General features: G+C 40.8%; 1 protein-coding gene across 50 annotated transcripts in view; it reads right to left on the minus strand.

Annotated features, from left to right (window-relative positions):
* Positions 1-16,130, minus strand: part of SLMAP (sarcolemma associated protein) — a 152,225-nt gene extending 136,095 nt beyond the window's left edge. For all 50 annotated transcript variants that reach the window (XR_015151487.1, XR_015151486.1, XR_015151485.1 and 47 more), the window contains exons 1-2: positions 16,081-16,130; positions 14,560-15,876 (exon numbers count right to left, since the gene is read on the minus strand). Coding sequence is in view for 45 of the 50 variants with exons in the window: in XM_086367329.1 (XP_086223455.1) it covers positions 14,560-14,757 (198 nt within the window). In the remaining 5 variants the exon portion in view is untranslated. The remainder of the gene's footprint in view (positions 1-14,559; positions 15,877-16,080) is intronic.
* Positions 16,131-16,689: the final 559 nt, after the last annotated feature.

A 16,689-nucleotide genomic window follows, 5' to 3' on the forward strand; every position in this document is an offset into this window, starting at 1 on the left:
AACTGAACTGAACTGAACACACAACTGCCACTAGACTATCCCTCTGGCTTCATGCCTTTTCACGAAGACTTTTATACACCAAGTACACCTGTTATCTTCTACCCTAAATCTTCAGGGTCCAATTCAAGCTTTCTCCACCTTAACCACATAGAGCTCTTAATTCCATTTAGAACTTAATTCTTCCCTAGTTGTTTATGGAGTTAGCTTTGGCTTCCCAATTAAACTACAATAAGCTCCTCGAAGATCAAAGTAACATCCTAATACTTTCATTATGCCCCATGTTGCCTAATATAGCATATACACTCTTTTACATTTCCTGATTAACTAGATTTTCATCATATAACTTATTCAACTGCTTTAATTCCATATCAAGCATCGTAGGCCAAGTATGCTAATGATTTTTTGTTCCTTTTAAAGGGAAACCATACAAACTTGGTAGTGCTGGATAATGGATATTAATAAGACTATTTGAACTGTTTATACTCACAATACTTGTGTTACTAAATGTGTGGTTGTCTTTTCCAACACTACTTTTCCAACTTTCTAATACAAGCTGTTCATTCGTGTTTGTGCTTAGTTGCTGAGTCATGTCTGACTCTTTGCGACCCTATGGACTGTAGCCCACCAAGCTCCTCTGTCATTGGGATTATTCAGTTGAGAACACTGGAGTGGGTTGCCATTTCCCTCTCCAGGGTATCTTCCTAACCCAGGAATCAAACCAGGGTCTTCTGCATTGCAGGTGGATTCTTTAGCAGCTGAGCTATCAGGGGAGCCCCAATACAAGCTGAGTGTCCTACAATTCAATTCTGACATTATCTGCCTGGAGTGGATTCCACATTCAAAAAGTTAAGGGCTCATTCCCACAAGACTGCCCCCATTTCTAATGCCAGTCAAAGTCCCAGGTTGTCACTGACACCTCCAACAAGGATATAATTTAGGAACGGTCAAATGAAACAGCTGCAAAGAATAAGATATGGGGGAAAGGGCAAGAAGGTTCCATGTCTTTTCAGCTGAGTCACCCTTCCAGGACCTTGATATGATCACCAAACCGAAAGCTCCCAGAACCTCACTGTTCAAGAGTCTTTATAGAATTCAGACTTCATTCAACCTGCTACCCCTCCTCTCCCCAGAGATGGTAAGCAGGTCTCACAGTTCCAGCCCTCCAATCACTTTGTCTTTCTGGTGACCAACATCATCCTGACCAGCACCAGCTATCCAGGGTCTGCCACCCACCAGTTACCTTATTAACATACAAAAGACACTCGATAAGAATGATAAATTCAGGAGATTCCAAGAGTTTTAGTTGTGTGCCAGGAACCTCGGACAAAGACCAAATATTTTTTTACTGTGTCACACTACTTCTTTAACACATTCAAAAAAGTTCCAAGGTATCAAATAATTTACTTAGTTGAGGAGACTCTAAAGACATGATATTCAAAGGAGAGAAAACGTTTTTAATCATGAAAAAGCATACTTATGAAAAATAAGCTTATAGGTTTTACTCTGGAAACACATCAACTAAAAATACAAAGAAAAATTAAAATAGATACAAGTTATTGAGTACAGATCTCCCTAGACTTACAATGATGTTACATCCCAATAAACCTATTGTAAGCTGAAAACACATTTCATCCATCTAACGTACTCAACATCATAGCTCAGTCTGCTACTGCTGCTGCTAAGTCGCTTCAGTCGTGTCGGACTGTATGCGACCCCAGAGATGGCAGCCCACCAGGCTCCCCTGTCCCTGGGATTCTCCAGGCAAGAACACTGGAGTGGGTTGCCATTTCCTTCTCCAATGCAGGAAAGTAAAAAGTGAAAGGGAAGTCCTCAGTCGTGTCCGACTCTTCATGACCCCACGGACTGCAGCCCACCAGGCTCCTCTATCCATGGGATTTTCCAGGCAAGAGTGCTGGAGTGGGGTGCCATTGCCTTCTCCTAGCTCAGTCTAGCCTACCTTAAACATCTTCACAACACTTAAGTTAGCCTACAGTTGGGAAAAAACATCTAACACAAAGCCTATTTTATAATGAAGTGCTGAATACCTCATGTAATTTATTGAATACTATGCTGCTGCTAAGTCGCGTCAGTCATGTCTGACTCTGTGCGACCCCATAGACGGCAGCCCAACAGGCTCCTCTGTCCCTGGGATTCTCCAGGCAAGAATACTGGAGTGGGTTGCCATTTCCTTCTCCAATGCATGAAAGTGAAAAGTGAAAGTGAAGTCGCTTAGTAGTGACTGGAGTGGGTTGCCATTGCCTTCTCCGATTGAATACTATACTAAAAATGAAAAACAGAAGGGTTGTGTGGGCACAGACGGTTGTAAGTGTATAAGCTGTTTACCCTTGTGACTGCACAGTTGACGAGGAGCTGTGGCTTGCTGTCACTAACCCTGTACCCCAAGGGAGTACCATACCACACATTGCAGGAAAAGATCAAAATCCAAAACCTGAAGTACTGTTCTACTGAATCTATTATCACTTTCATACCATCATGAAGTAAAAAAATCCTAAATTGAACTACTCTAAGGCAGAGACTGTTTGTGCTTATTCCATGCCAAGCATTCTGCTAACTGCTTTATGTGAATTCTCATGGTCTCTACAATGATCCTTAGGGCAAATCCCACTATTAGCCTCCTTTTACAGATGAGGGAAAAGGAGACACAGAGACTCCCCAAGGTCACACGTCTGGCAAGCAGTGGAGCCAGGATTCCAACTAAGGTAGCCCAACCCTAGAACTTCTACCAGCAGTGTTTGACTAGTCCAAAGATTTGACAGCAGTTTTATTCTACCCTCCTCAATTCTGCTAACTTCTGTGTTTGCATTTCCCAGATTACATCATTCTCTTTAGGCTTTTCTGCCTTAAATACACACGATTCCCTGGGGCTGGAAAGTCCTGCTCTTTTTTATACAGAGAGTAAAAAACTCATTCTTCAAACAGTAGCTTAAAAACAACTTTCTCTGGGAAGTTCTCTTCACTCCTTCCATATTTTCTACCCCCAATACTAGGATAAGGAATACATCACTCCCTTAGCTCCTTGGAAACAGTAATTCATAAATACTTCTATTGTTGGACTTACTTGTATTGTAACTGTATTCTTCAGTACTACATACTGGGCACTATCTGGTGGCTTAGTGGTGAAGAACCCACCTGCCAATGCAGGAGACTCAGGTTTGATCCCTGGGTCGAGAAGATGCCCTGGAGAAGGAAATGGCAACCTACTTCAGTATTCATGCCTGGGAAATCCCATGGACAGAGGAGACCAGCAGGCTACAGTTCATGGGGCCGCAAAGGAATCAGACACAACTTAGCAACTAACAACTGGGCGCTACACTGCTCTGTCTGCACAAGAGACACTGAGATACTTGTTAAAGACCAGAAACAGTCCCAGTTTAAGCACAACTATGAATACTTCCTTAGTCAAGACAACATCATTCATTCCACCAATATTTTACCATGCTCTATGAGCCTGAATATACAAGAGAGTCACTGGTGAGTAAAATTATTATCTTAAGATCTCCAGGTTCAGATTGAGACTTATACAGTGCACCTTTCCAACCATTTCTCAACTCCCACATGAAGACTTTGGCATTAAAACTTCTCAGTAATACCAAAATTTTGTCACTACTTCCTTAGTATCAATATCTTACTCTTGGTTAGACTTTTGTTTCAACAAATGTAAAGTTTCGAAACACACTCTCTGTCTACTAAATTTAATAAACAAAAGTTTAACCAAGAGTATAAGGTATTCACACTAAGAAACGAGTGACAAAAATTACGCCACACCGTACTTCAAAAGCTGCTCTGCTGGTCCTACCCACTTTGAACTCTACACTCTTCCACTTCCTTACATACTACTTGGTTTCACAAGTCTATTTCAGCATCTAATATCTCTTTTTTCCATAGGAGTTTTTTTTTTTTGAGATTTAATTCACATACCATACAATTTACCAATTTAAAGTATACAGTTCAGAGCTGTGCAACCATCAATCACAATTTTATAACATTTTGATCATCCCAAAAAGAAACCTGTACCAACTTAGCAGTCACTCCATGTATTTATCAGCCAGGGTTGTCTAGAACAGAGCTAAGGGGATGTAGGTGTGTGTGCACACACACACACACACACACACACACCATATACATATATACATACAGAGATAAAGATTTATGTTAAGGAATTAGCTCCCGTAACATGCTGGGGGCCGACAAGTCTGAAATCTCCAGGGTAGGCCAGCAAGCTAGAGAAGGAAGAGCTGCTATTGCAGCCTGGAATATGATGGCCCTCTGAAGGCAGAATTCCTTCTTGGGGGAAACCTCAGTCTTTTTTCTTTAGGCTTTCAACTAATTGGATAAGGCTCACTCCCATTCTTGAGGGTAATCTGCTTTACCCAAAGCCTACTGATTTAAATGTTAACCACAATTTAAAAATACCTTCACAGCAACATCTAGACTGATATTTAACCAAAACAGGACACCCTGGCCTCTCCAAGTTTACACATAAAATTAACCATCACTCTTCCCATTACTTCCTGCTCCTCAAAACCACTAATCTACTTTCCTTCTGTGGAATTGCCTATCCTGTTGTTGTTGTTGTTTAGTAGCAAAGTTGTGTCCAACTCTTTGCAACCTGTGGACTGCAGTATACCAGGTTTCCCTGTCCTTGCCTGTCTCCCGGAGCTTGCTCAAGCTCACATCCATTGAGTGGGTGATGCCACCCGACCATCTCATCCTCTGTCGCCCCCTTCTACGCCCTTCAGTCTTTCCAGCATCAGGCTCTTTTCCAGTGAGCTGCCTATCCTGCACATTCCATGTGTGTTAGTTGCTCAATCGTGTCCAGCTGTTTACGACTCCATGGACTTCCCTGTCCATGGAATTCTTCAGGTAACAATACTGATATAGGTTGCCATTTCCTTCTCCAGGGGATTTTCCCAACCCAGGGATCAAACATGGGTCTCCTGGATTACAGGCAGATTCTTTACCAACTGCATGTAAATAAAATTAAACCATATGTGGCCTTTTGTGTCTGGCTTCTTGCACTTAACATAGTGTTTTCAAGGTTCAACCATGTTATTCCATGTATCAATATTTCATTCCTTTTAACTGCCAAATAATATTTTTTTATATAGTATACCACACTTTATTTATCCACTCATCAGTTGATGGATAATGAGTAGTTTCTATTTTTTTTCTACTATGAATATCTGTACAAGTTTTTGTGTGGACATATGTTTTGATTTCTTCTGGGTATATACATAGAAGTAAAATTGCTGGTTTATTTGATAACTCTATAACATTCCCTTTTACTAAGCAAACTTTTCCAAAAAATTCAAACCTATAGATTTTGTTTATTCTACAACCAGCTACCACAGCTATACTAGTAACATACAGCATTATCTTACCTTCTATCCCTGAACTTTGGAAGTGAAAGGAAATTTATAATTGGCATCTAATAATATAGTTAATATTTCTACATTTAAATAGTTAAAAAACAAATTAATTCATTGTTTTCTAAATTAGATTTACTTATAGGGGGAGGTTCATATATATAAATTAAAATACAACCCCAAACATATTATACTTAGAAATTATCCAGTGAAGGATGTAGAGAGAAGGGAACTCATACACTTTTGGTGGGACTGTAAATTGGTGTAGCCACTGTGGAAAACAGTATGAATATTATTCAAAAAACTAAGAATAGGACTACCATATGATCCAGCAATTCCACTCCTTGGTATATAGCCAAAAAAAGCAAAAAAGACTAATTCAAAAAGAAACATGCACCCCAATGTTCATAGCAACATTATTTACAATAGCCAAGATATGGAACCAACTTAAGTGTCCATCAACGAATGAATGCGTAAAGAAGATTTGGTACATATATACAATGAAATACTACTAAGCCACAAAAAAGAATGACATTTTTCCATATGCAACAACATGAATGGACCAGGATGGTACTATGCTTCGTGAAATAAGTCAGAAAGAGAAAGACCAGTACTGTATGTTAACCCTTATACGTAGAATCTAAGAAATAAAGCAAACCATTGAATATAACAAATAGACACACAGATACAGAGAAGAAAATAGTGGTTACCAGTGGGGAGAAGGAAAGGACTGGAGTAGGAGATTAAAAGGTACAAACTACTATCTATGAATGCAGCCCACTCCAGTATTCTTGCCTGGAGAATCCCATGGACGGAGGAGCCTAGTGGGCTACAGTCCACGGGGTCGCAAAGAGTCAGACACGACTGAGCGACTTCACTTCACTATCTATGAAATATATAAGCTATAAGGATAAATTGTACAGCACAAGGAATATAGTCCATTTTTTATAACAACTTTAAATGGAGAATAATCTTTAAAAATCGTGATCTACTGTTATATACGTGAAACACATTTTGCAAATCAACTATACCTCAATAAATATAAAGTATGTTTATAAATTATCTAATGAAAAAAGAGTATTTTTTTAGCATATTATATACTATATAATGTACCTTTTTATAGTATATTATACTATCTGAACAGTGATACTACAATATCTTTACATGTAGAGTTGTTTTCTTTTTCAAATTGTAAAAATTTAAGTGATGAATAAATACTGTTTGAGGAACTGACCTTCAATTAAAACTCTATACAGATTTACTACAAAAAATATCTATGAAAAAAAAAATATCTATGAGTTAATAGACAATAAGGTTTTTATTTCAATTTTTTTCTTTCAGTCTATTGCTCACTAACTGGTTGGTGATGAGATTAACAATGACTAATTGTGTAGAGGTGCTGAGGAAGCAAGCAACAGAGTGATCAAGAGTATGCATTTTGCAATCAAATGACTGGGGTTCGAACCCTGACTTCACCACTACCTGTGTTACCCTGAACAAAAAATTCCTTCACCTCCCTGAAACGTACGTTTTCTCACTGTGAGGATAATAATAGTACCTACTGCATAAGTCTGTTGTGAGGATTAAATGAGATAACGTATATAGAACTCAGTATACTACCTGGTAAGCACTCAATGAAGTGATATTAATTTTACAGCAGTCTAGATGCTGGTCTTAACTCAGAGCATATCAACACATTTTAGATAAGCTTATTACAATTCACTTGATATCATCAGCTAACAGGTACATACAGAATTATGATCCAATTGCTTATGAAAAAAAAAACAACAAAAAACTATTTATCTATATAACCAAGTAGACAAATGCACAGTAGAAATTCTGAAAATTACATACCAAACTAATAACAATGGTATTAGAAGGGAAGAAGGTAAAAGGTACCTATGTGAAAGATGATGTACATATACTCCACATACTTCCCTATTGCTTCAATTTTTATAAGAATGTATTCCTGTTACTTGTGCAAATAAAAAATAAGAAAATAAATAATAGCTTGAAAATCCATATTTGAAATTCATTTCTACCTGGCTCAGCTAGAATAAGTCAGTAGTTATAAATGTAGATAAAACCATAAGCCTGAAAGTATAGATAAAACCTTAAAGCAAATAAATAAGAAAACAAACTTTCCTACATTTTTAAATTAAAATCTAATCCAGATTATACATTTTACAAAGGATTCAGTAGAATCACCAAAGTCTTCCATGCTTTTAAATACCTACACAAACTTTCCTTTTTCCTCTACACCTGTCAGTTGTTCTCTTTATAAAGGATTAAAAATTTACATGGCAAACAAGTTTTTCCAAGGCCGTTTCATTTATTTGCATAAACACTCAAATCCAAATCAGTTGCCTGAATGCAAACTTAGGAAAAAATACATTTATTGCTAGGAGTAGTAGGGGTATGTTTAAAAAATGCTAGCTGACTCAGAAAAATAATTAACTCAGATTCTCTCAGTCTTTGGAAGTTTGTCATACAAGTTTTTCAGTCATACTCCCAGAAAATAATAGATTACCCTTAAAGAGAGCAAAAGACAGATTTTCATTATAATTGTTAATTCCATAATAAGATAGTTTAGAATAAATGTAGCAGCTAGCTTTTATTTCAGAGGGAAACAATCTAGATTCTGGTTCCACCTCTCCATAGCTACTAAGAGGTGACCTTGGGCAAATAACCTCTAAAGAGCAAACTCTTTTTTCATAAAATGGAGCCAGTCTTCGGTTGCTCTACCTACCTCCTACGTGTTATACAGATCAAGTGAAATAAGAAAGTATGCTGAATATTATTAAATCCTTAAAAGTATTATTTTGCATGAGAATGGATATAAATATAATGGCTCAAAATTATATCACCAACCACAAGATTATCTAAGATACCAAAACACCTGGCAAAGTGCCTTGGACACTGCAACTGCTCTATACGTAATGATTTATACAAACACTACCTATTGGAAATTGAGTCTGTGATCTCAAATTGAGAACTAACTCGAATGACCTTCTGCTTTTTGACCCTCAGGGTTCGCAGAAACAGAGACTGCTTCATTGTTCATTTCACTCATTCAAACATTTATGTACTGTCTAGTCCCTTGTTCTCAAAAGCACACATCTGGCTGAGCAACAGTACATTTGCATCACAGTTATTTTCTTGTTTGTGTCTCATAATGAAATTATATACAAAGTTTTATGGGAACAGAGAGGAAGAAGCAATTAATTCTTCAGTTAGTGGGAGTAGGGAAAGGTTTCACACTGGAACTGGGCCTCAAGGGACAAAGGGGAAAAGTCATTCTGGAAGACAAAATAGCTAAAAAAAAAAAAAAAAAGAAAGGAAGGCACTTTTTCAAGGGACAGTGAGGACTGTCACATAGCTACTGCAGAGTCTGGGGCAAAGGGTAAAAAAAAAAGAGTAACAGAAAACAAGAGCTGGAAAAAAAACGGAAATGAGAGACGGATTTTGAAGGCTTTGCATGGTGGCTCAGAGGTTAAAGCGTCCACCCGCAATGCGGGAGACCCGGGTTCAATCCCTGGGTCAGGAAGATGCCCTGGAGAAGGAAATGGCAACCCACTCCAGTACTCTTGCCTGGAGAATCCCATGGAGGGAGGAGCCTGGTAGGCTACAGTCCATGGGGTTGCAAAGAGTCAGACACGACTGAGCGACTTCACTCACTCACTCATATCATGCTAAAAATCAATGGGGGAAAAAAAATTAATGGTATAGCAACCTAGATTTTGAATAGGGGTATATCAACTGTTCATCTACTGGCAGTGGCAGTGAGAGAAGCATAGGCAGGAGTCTTTAGAACACTTCTGCAGCTAACAAATGCCACCACTTTTATCAATTCAAGTAGCTAACATATATCAAGAACCAATCTCACAATCTTTTCACTTAAAACTCTGAATGACAGATACCCTCCGCACTATTTGTAAAAAAGAATAGATACTAAGCTTTAACATAAATACCATTTGAGAAAACCAAATAGGAGCCTGAGAAGGTAAAGAGTAAATTCAGCCAAGGGAGTAAAGTCAAATAAGTAGAACAAAAATGTTTAAAGTGTATACACAGTCCATATTTTAAACAATGGATGGATAAGATGGATAAAATATTTCATTAACTTTCCACTACTGTGAAAAGTAAGACAGAAGGAAATGATTACGTCCTGGGGATATATAACCGGGCCTTCCAAACATGTTTACATTAATATGTATTAAACATGTCAAATACATGTCTTTCTCACAAAAATCAGCTCTTTCTGACCTTTATAACTTCTGTCAACAACCACAACAAAAAAAAATAGGCATCTGTTGAAACAAAACACAAATAAACAAAATCAATGAATATAGGATCTGCCACTCTCCCCAAAAACTGAGGCCAGGATCTCAGCAGTCATATAGGAAGAAGACAAAAGAAAACAACCCTGGTTGTCAAATTCTGGAGATTTCTCCCTTGCAGTGACTTTCTTGCAGTGTCCTTGAAACATACCACATCATTCCTGCTTCTATGCCTTTACTTGAGGCATTAGATTTCTTCCCACCCAAAACTCCTTTCTGACTGATTCTGGCTGTCTACCTTCTGCCCTATTCAGAAAGTCCTAAGGTCTTAGCTCAAATTGCATCTCATCCATGAAACCTTCCCTACAATCTCCAGTCCATATGGCACTTCTCTATTTGCTGAAGTCCTAACAGACAACACACTTGTCTTTTTTTCACTTTCTGGCATTTAGTCATTTTCATTCCTTCTGTGAACCTGGCCTGTACCCCTACAAAATGGCATCGTATCTAAGCTTTCACAAAACCCTGGAATAGCAGAGTGGTTAAGTGCTTGGATTCAGGACTTCCCTTGTGGCCGGGTGGTTAGGACTTCGAGCTTCCACTGCAGCAGGGGTCAGGTTCCATCCCTGATCAGAGAACTAAGATCCTGTGAGACAGAGGCCAAAAAGTCTTAGCCATTGGACCAACCAAGGAACTCCCACCTATCTTAAATAGATACTTAAGTATTAAATAAGCTAACATGTAAAGTATTTAGAATAGCATGGTAACAGAGTACAAAATAACTTAAGCTAATGGTTATCCGTTTTCCTTGTTCCAGGTCATTCTACATATTGTTTTATCACTCGTATATTATGGTTTCGTATGTCAGTGCTCTGCACAGAACTCTCCCTGTCTTTCCATAGCCCGTGGGTCCACGTCCTGGAAAAGTAAATAAAGGCACTCCACAACTTGTCTCCACTCTCTACTCAGCTTCAGTTACTCAACATCTACTTCATAAGAAATAAAAGAAAACAACACATAAGGCAGAGATCCTCTTCTCCAGGGTCTGACAACTCATCACAAAAACAAGGCACAAACATGAAAACATACACACAGCCAATATTCTCTCACAGCTACTATCATGGCAACTCTCCAAAAGGACCCTTCAGTCCAACAAGATCAGTTTCTGTGTCTGTTTTATTCCACCTTCATCCTCTTATACACAAACACAAGTCAGAAAAGCATCTTCTCTTTACCTGTACCTATCTACTCCTATTTTAAAGTCTCAAATACCATCATTCTCTTGCCATTTAAACTTAAATAATACTATCTTAGCTTAAATCAACTGTTCTCAAGGTGTTTAGTCACCCTCTTGATCTGAAATATAAACTCCTAAAAAGGGGTAACAATTTCTCACCAATTCTTATGATTTTTCTCCCCCTTCCCTCACCCACCACTATGCCCTACACTAAAACAGATCATGATAGAAGAGGTGCTCAAGAATGTGTTGAATTTAAATTTAAAAAGTGAAACTGGAAGTAGACAACTACCACTAGTACTTACTACTTGGTGAACTACAGTGAGACTGGAAATAGACTACTGTGTCAGCCACTAGACTATTACTGGTTCACAAAGATTCAAATCAAACAGGGCCATCCAAATCAGGAGGCAGTCCTGCTTTACTAGCTCTTCTGTGTAACCACCATATGGACAGATTTGCTTGCTCAGTGGTACCTTGAGTCAACAGAAAAATCGTAACATGCTATTATCTGCCATCTAATTTGAAGAGTCTGACCTCCAAAAAGGAGTGAAAGATGATACACAGGGCCGGAATCCAAGCTGGGCAATATCCACCTGCTACATCACTGAGTAGATGATTTGGGGAAGCTTATTAAATTCCACTTTGTGCCAAACCTGTCACCAGGTTTTAAATACCATTAAAACATTCCTTGAACTTAGCATTAAAAAGTGTCACCGAGCTCTCCATCTGCCTACACTTTGCAGATTTCCTACAATAAACATGTATGGCTTGACTAATCAGAAGGTTTTAAGTGGTTATTATTTCCTTCAGCTTTTAAAGGTCTTCCCTTAATGGCAAACGCAGAATGCAACACTCATAAATTGAAAGTCAACCAAAGGGCATATTACCCCAATTCACTTCCCAGGTAAGGTGCCAATTTGGACAAAATGGTCAACTTCTTGTGTTTCAATTTAAAAAATTACTTCCACACATGCCATCACATGAAAGAAAAAAATGTCGCTCTACCTTCCTAAGATTCCACAGCACTACAGCAAATTGCAAAGACCTGCCTAGATAGTTCCCTTGTCTCTCCACTCCAAATACCCTCTTCTCTAAGGACTGAGCCCTTAGTAAGGGCAAGCAACAGGCTGCTAAGTGATTTACATGATTACCTGAATCGTGAAAACAACGAGTGAAGTGAGTGAAGTCGCGTCTGACTCTTTGCGACCCTACAGACTGTAGCCTACCAGGTTCCTCTGTCCATAGGATTTTCCAGGCAAGAGTACTGGAGTGGGTTGCCATTTCCTTCTCCAGAGGATCTTCCCGACCCAGGGATCGAACCCGGGCCTCCCGCATTGTAGGCAGACGCTTTACTGTCTGAGCCACCAGGGACTATTATTATCCCCAGAAGAGAAACCTGAAGTTTAAAGTAGGTTGAGGAAAAACAAACAAACTTACCTGAGGCAATGCATACAGAAGGAGGGGATTCTAGTATCATCCAAAGAAATTTGCTGAGAATATATATTAGGCTTTGGGGACTTTTGTTATGATACAATTATAACAAATCCTTCTACTAGAAATTTCATACAGAGAAAACAGTAAGTGATACTTGGTCAAACTGTGGGTTTTCTTTGTAACTATGTACCTTACAATATATGGCACATAACAGATGCTCAATAAAAACCTACTGTCTGTTCAAACCTAAATTTTAAGTAGTTAATTCCTAGAGCAATTTGATCACATGGCAAGATCTGACAGGTTATTTGTCTTAACTAGATTAGGTGGTACAATAATCAATAGTTATATCGAACTCTAAAGTCAAGGCCTCACATTCTGAGTATGTTTTAGCTAATAAAAGCAAGAAAGAAAAAAAAATTCAAATGGTAGAAATAAGCTGTGATCCTGATGAGGTTTTCTAATAAATTCCATTCAAAAGTTTAACGTATCATATCAATTTATACAAAAAACACTTACTATTGATATGTCATCTCAAAATAACCCATTATGCAGGTTTTAGTATAACCATGAAAAGCACTGTTCATGTAATCACTGTTTTTCAACTAAGTAAAAGAAAAAATCTGAGCCCCCTCTAACTACTGAATCAGAATAAAAATGGTGCATGTACAATGTACTTTAAGAAAACTTATTATCTGATTACGTTGCATCATAATTGTTACCCAGGGACATAAAAAGACAAAAATGTAAAAGCTGGTTAAGGCAACTAGCTGGTAACTGCTGTCTGAATTTGTCTGCTGGAAAGATGAGTTCTTTAAATAACTATTGGTAATCTATGAGGTCTTTCAGGCACCCAAACTTTAGTTCCCAGGGAGAAAAAAGGATCTGTTCCACAGATAAGGAGCATCTGGTGTTACACAGAAAAATAACATACTTTTTAGTTCTCATTCTACATACAGAGTAGGATATAGATATTATGCAAGCACAGAGCACTTGGGCAATCTTTTCCTCCTTTCTGTGAACAACAATTTATATAATAATTCCTTGATTCAGGAGTATTCCTTTCTCTCTTCCTTTTCAGGCTCAGGTTTCCTTCATTTCAAAACACAACTCTTCTAAAAGATTTAAATTCTTCTTTTAAAACAGACTTAATCATTAAACTCAGCAAGAGGATCCAAAAAGTCAGGAGGTAAAACCGGAGATATTATTAGTCTTACATAACTTAATTCTAAGTTGGAACGGATTCAGTAGCTTAACTAAAACTTGAGATTTAAGCACAAAGATGAACTCTTTAGTGTATTCTCCACATACAAAGATAGTTTTAAAATTGAAAGGATCTTTTTACCCAATTTTTTTTCTTGTATTCGTAAGACATAAGCACCTACATATACAGTTAATTAGGGTGCCAATATAAAAATGCTAAAATATTCATACATAATGAGAACTAAATTCATCCTATAACATCTAGGTAATGCAATAATCGAGAGTTGGATATAATTTCAGAAAATAATTTTAACAATGATTTCTAAATATCACCTTTGTAAGTATGCGTTAGTTGTTTTTAATAAGTGCTGAAGGGCACATCAACAGTGATTTTCAAAAGCAATTGGTATATGTTCATCCAATTTGCAAACAAAACTCTGAAATTACAAAGTTAGTTGTTCATGCTTAATTAAATTAGCTTTGATAACTGCAAATTACTCCTTCATAGGTAAATACGTATCAAATCTTTTAAAAATGTAAATTTACACAAACACTGTCCTTTGCTAGAAAGGTCCTCAGTTAAAAGCTGTGGTGTTAACTACATCTCATCACTGAGACACTTGAGCCCCAGGGTAGTACTGGCCACAGATTCCCTGCATTGCTCTGGGAAGTGCTGCTTTCTTCATCAAGCACTGAACTGCAAATTCACCTTTCGGAAAAGAACGAAAGCAAGAAGCCAAGTTTCACTATCTAGTTTTCTAAAATGCATTAGGGTTTAGGATTTCACTGGGAATGACCACGTTATCAAGATGCCATCGCCCTCTCGAGGCATTTAATTACAATTCCTTCTCTGTTTTCCATTCAGTCACTAGAACCAGACACACAAAAAGTTGGGTTTCCCCGCCTGGCTGAAAAGTCTCCTCTGGGTGCAAACCCTGGGATCCTGCATACATTTACGCAGAAAGCGCAAAGGGAAACGAAAAGCAACGACTGTTAGACAACTTAGTGACATTACCTTGCCCGTCTTGTGATCAAACCAGACGAGAGCATGGTTCCTGGACAGCACTTTGCAATCAAAGGTAGCATTATTCTGCGCTGGTCGACAGCGGGCCACGGAGCGGCCAATTTTAATGGGCTCGTCCAGGTAGACATGACGCTCCTGAAACGGGTGTGAGTTCGGCCGGCAAGTGAAGATGGCCAAGGCTGACGGCATCGAGGACAGACTTGGGGGTGTCTCTCCTACCAGGGACAAAGAGGAGTTCCACCGGATCCGAGCTGCCCTTCACAAGCCTAGACCCCCTTATCCCCTCCCACAATTTTAAATTAAAGCAAACTGTACATTGTCTAAGCATAACCAGTGAACATCAGCAACTCTTCACTTGGGTGGGAAGACAAGCCAGCGCAAGCCCCATCACCTCCTTGAAAACCCAGCAGCGCCTTGATCACCCTGAAGTCCCCAGCTGGCGGCTTTCAGTCCATCTTCTTCCCTGGGAAGTAAAGGCTCAAACATCGGACAGCTTCGGCCCAGAAAACTCCTGGAAGACAGTTTGGGGGCTGGAGGTATCCAAGCAGATGAGTCACACGCCAATTCTTGTGTTTTGTTTGGGATCGTGGCCGCTTTTCCCCCTCGGTGGCGGAAATGTTGCAGCACTGCAGCATGAAGGAAGGGTCGGTGCGGCCAGAAGGGTCCTTGCGGGCGGAAGAAAGGTGTAGCTGAGCACCCCTGGGCGGCCACCGCCCGTCCTCGAGGGCCTCGGGAGTGGTGGGACAAGGCGATGGAGGAGGCGGCGGAGGGCTCTAGACGGCCAGCGGGACAGTCTGCATTGCCCCTGCTGCGCGGAGGCCGCCCGGGAGGTGGCACCGGGTGCCCGGACCGCCCGGGCTCAGGCAGCGGTGGCTGGGGTCCTTGGCACGAGGAGCTGGGGTCGGCGGGGGCGCGGGCAGCGGCCGAGGCGGGACTCCCGGGCACCTGGCGGGCGTCCCCGCGACCAGGGCGGGGATCCGGCTCCGCAGGCGGGTGCGAACCGAGCAAGGCGCGACCCGGAGGGAGGCTCCGGGGTCTTGGGCCGCAGGAAGTTGGTCCCCGGACGCCTGGGCTCCCCGCCTGGTGCTCAGCACACCGGTCGCCTCTTCTCAGGGTCGCCCCCGCGAGGGTCGCATCTCAGGGGCAGCAGCCGAAGCTCCAGGCGGACGAGGAGGTGGGGGAGGGAGGCTGGCCCGGAGATTGGGGGAGAGGCCTTGAGGCCCCGGGTTGGGTCCGCCGCAGCCTTCACCACTCGCGGCCGGTGGGACACGCTCAGGCTGTGACCGACGAGGCAGGAAACTTTCCGACCTGTGGGGGAAAACATTAAAACAAACGGCCGTCAGGCGCCGGTGCCCGCCCGCCTCAGCCCTCGCCCCTCTCAACCCACCCCAGCCAAACCCCGCGACTGGCTACGACCTCGGCCGACCTCTCTGCGGACGGGCTCAGGGGACTGGGAACCCAGACGCCACGACGGGTCCACCTTCCCTTGCCGCCGCCGCCGCCTCAGCTTACCTTGCCAGCGCCAGCCGCCATAGTGACTCTGACTGAAACCTACCCGGTGCACCGCCACGGGAACGCGCACCCTTCAAAGGCCCTCCTACCCCTCTCCCGCGCCGTAGTCGGCGGGGTCACGTGACCGAAGCCGCTGAAGCCATATTGGTCAAGGGCGGAAAAGAGGGCAAGCCAATTTTCAACAAGCTTCCAAACGCCATCTTAGTTAAGGGTTAGACGCTTCAAAACCGTGGGGCAACCTTTACTACCATTTTGGTTAAGGGCAATAAAAATGTTTTTGACTTGTTGAAGGTTTCCTAAATGCAACTTGCCAACTTCCTACTTTACCATCTTGGTAAGAAGGCGCCTGCTTTTCCTAAATTTTATTCACTATGGTCCTGGTTGAAAATACCAATGAGCAAGGAGGACAAACTCATCCGAAGATGTTATTAGCATCCATCTTAGCTGTGGGCAACACAGTACCCCACAGCTGCCCTAGGTGTGAGCAATTAAATTCCCACAAGCCTTAGGATTTGTGCATCTTAAGGTCCGTTCTCCCCTTGCCAGGTATCCTGCCCAGAGGAAAATTTTTTTAGTCCCTGCATTCCATTTCAAATGACTTTACTGTAA

This window comes from Bos grunniens, chromosome 22 (assembly GCF_055505025.1).
Source record: "Bos grunniens cultivar Pamir isolate PY7600 chromosome 22, Bosgru_T2T1.0, whole genome shotgun sequence".
NCBI lineage: Eukaryota > Metazoa > Chordata > Mammalia > Artiodactyla > Bovidae > Bos > Bos grunniens.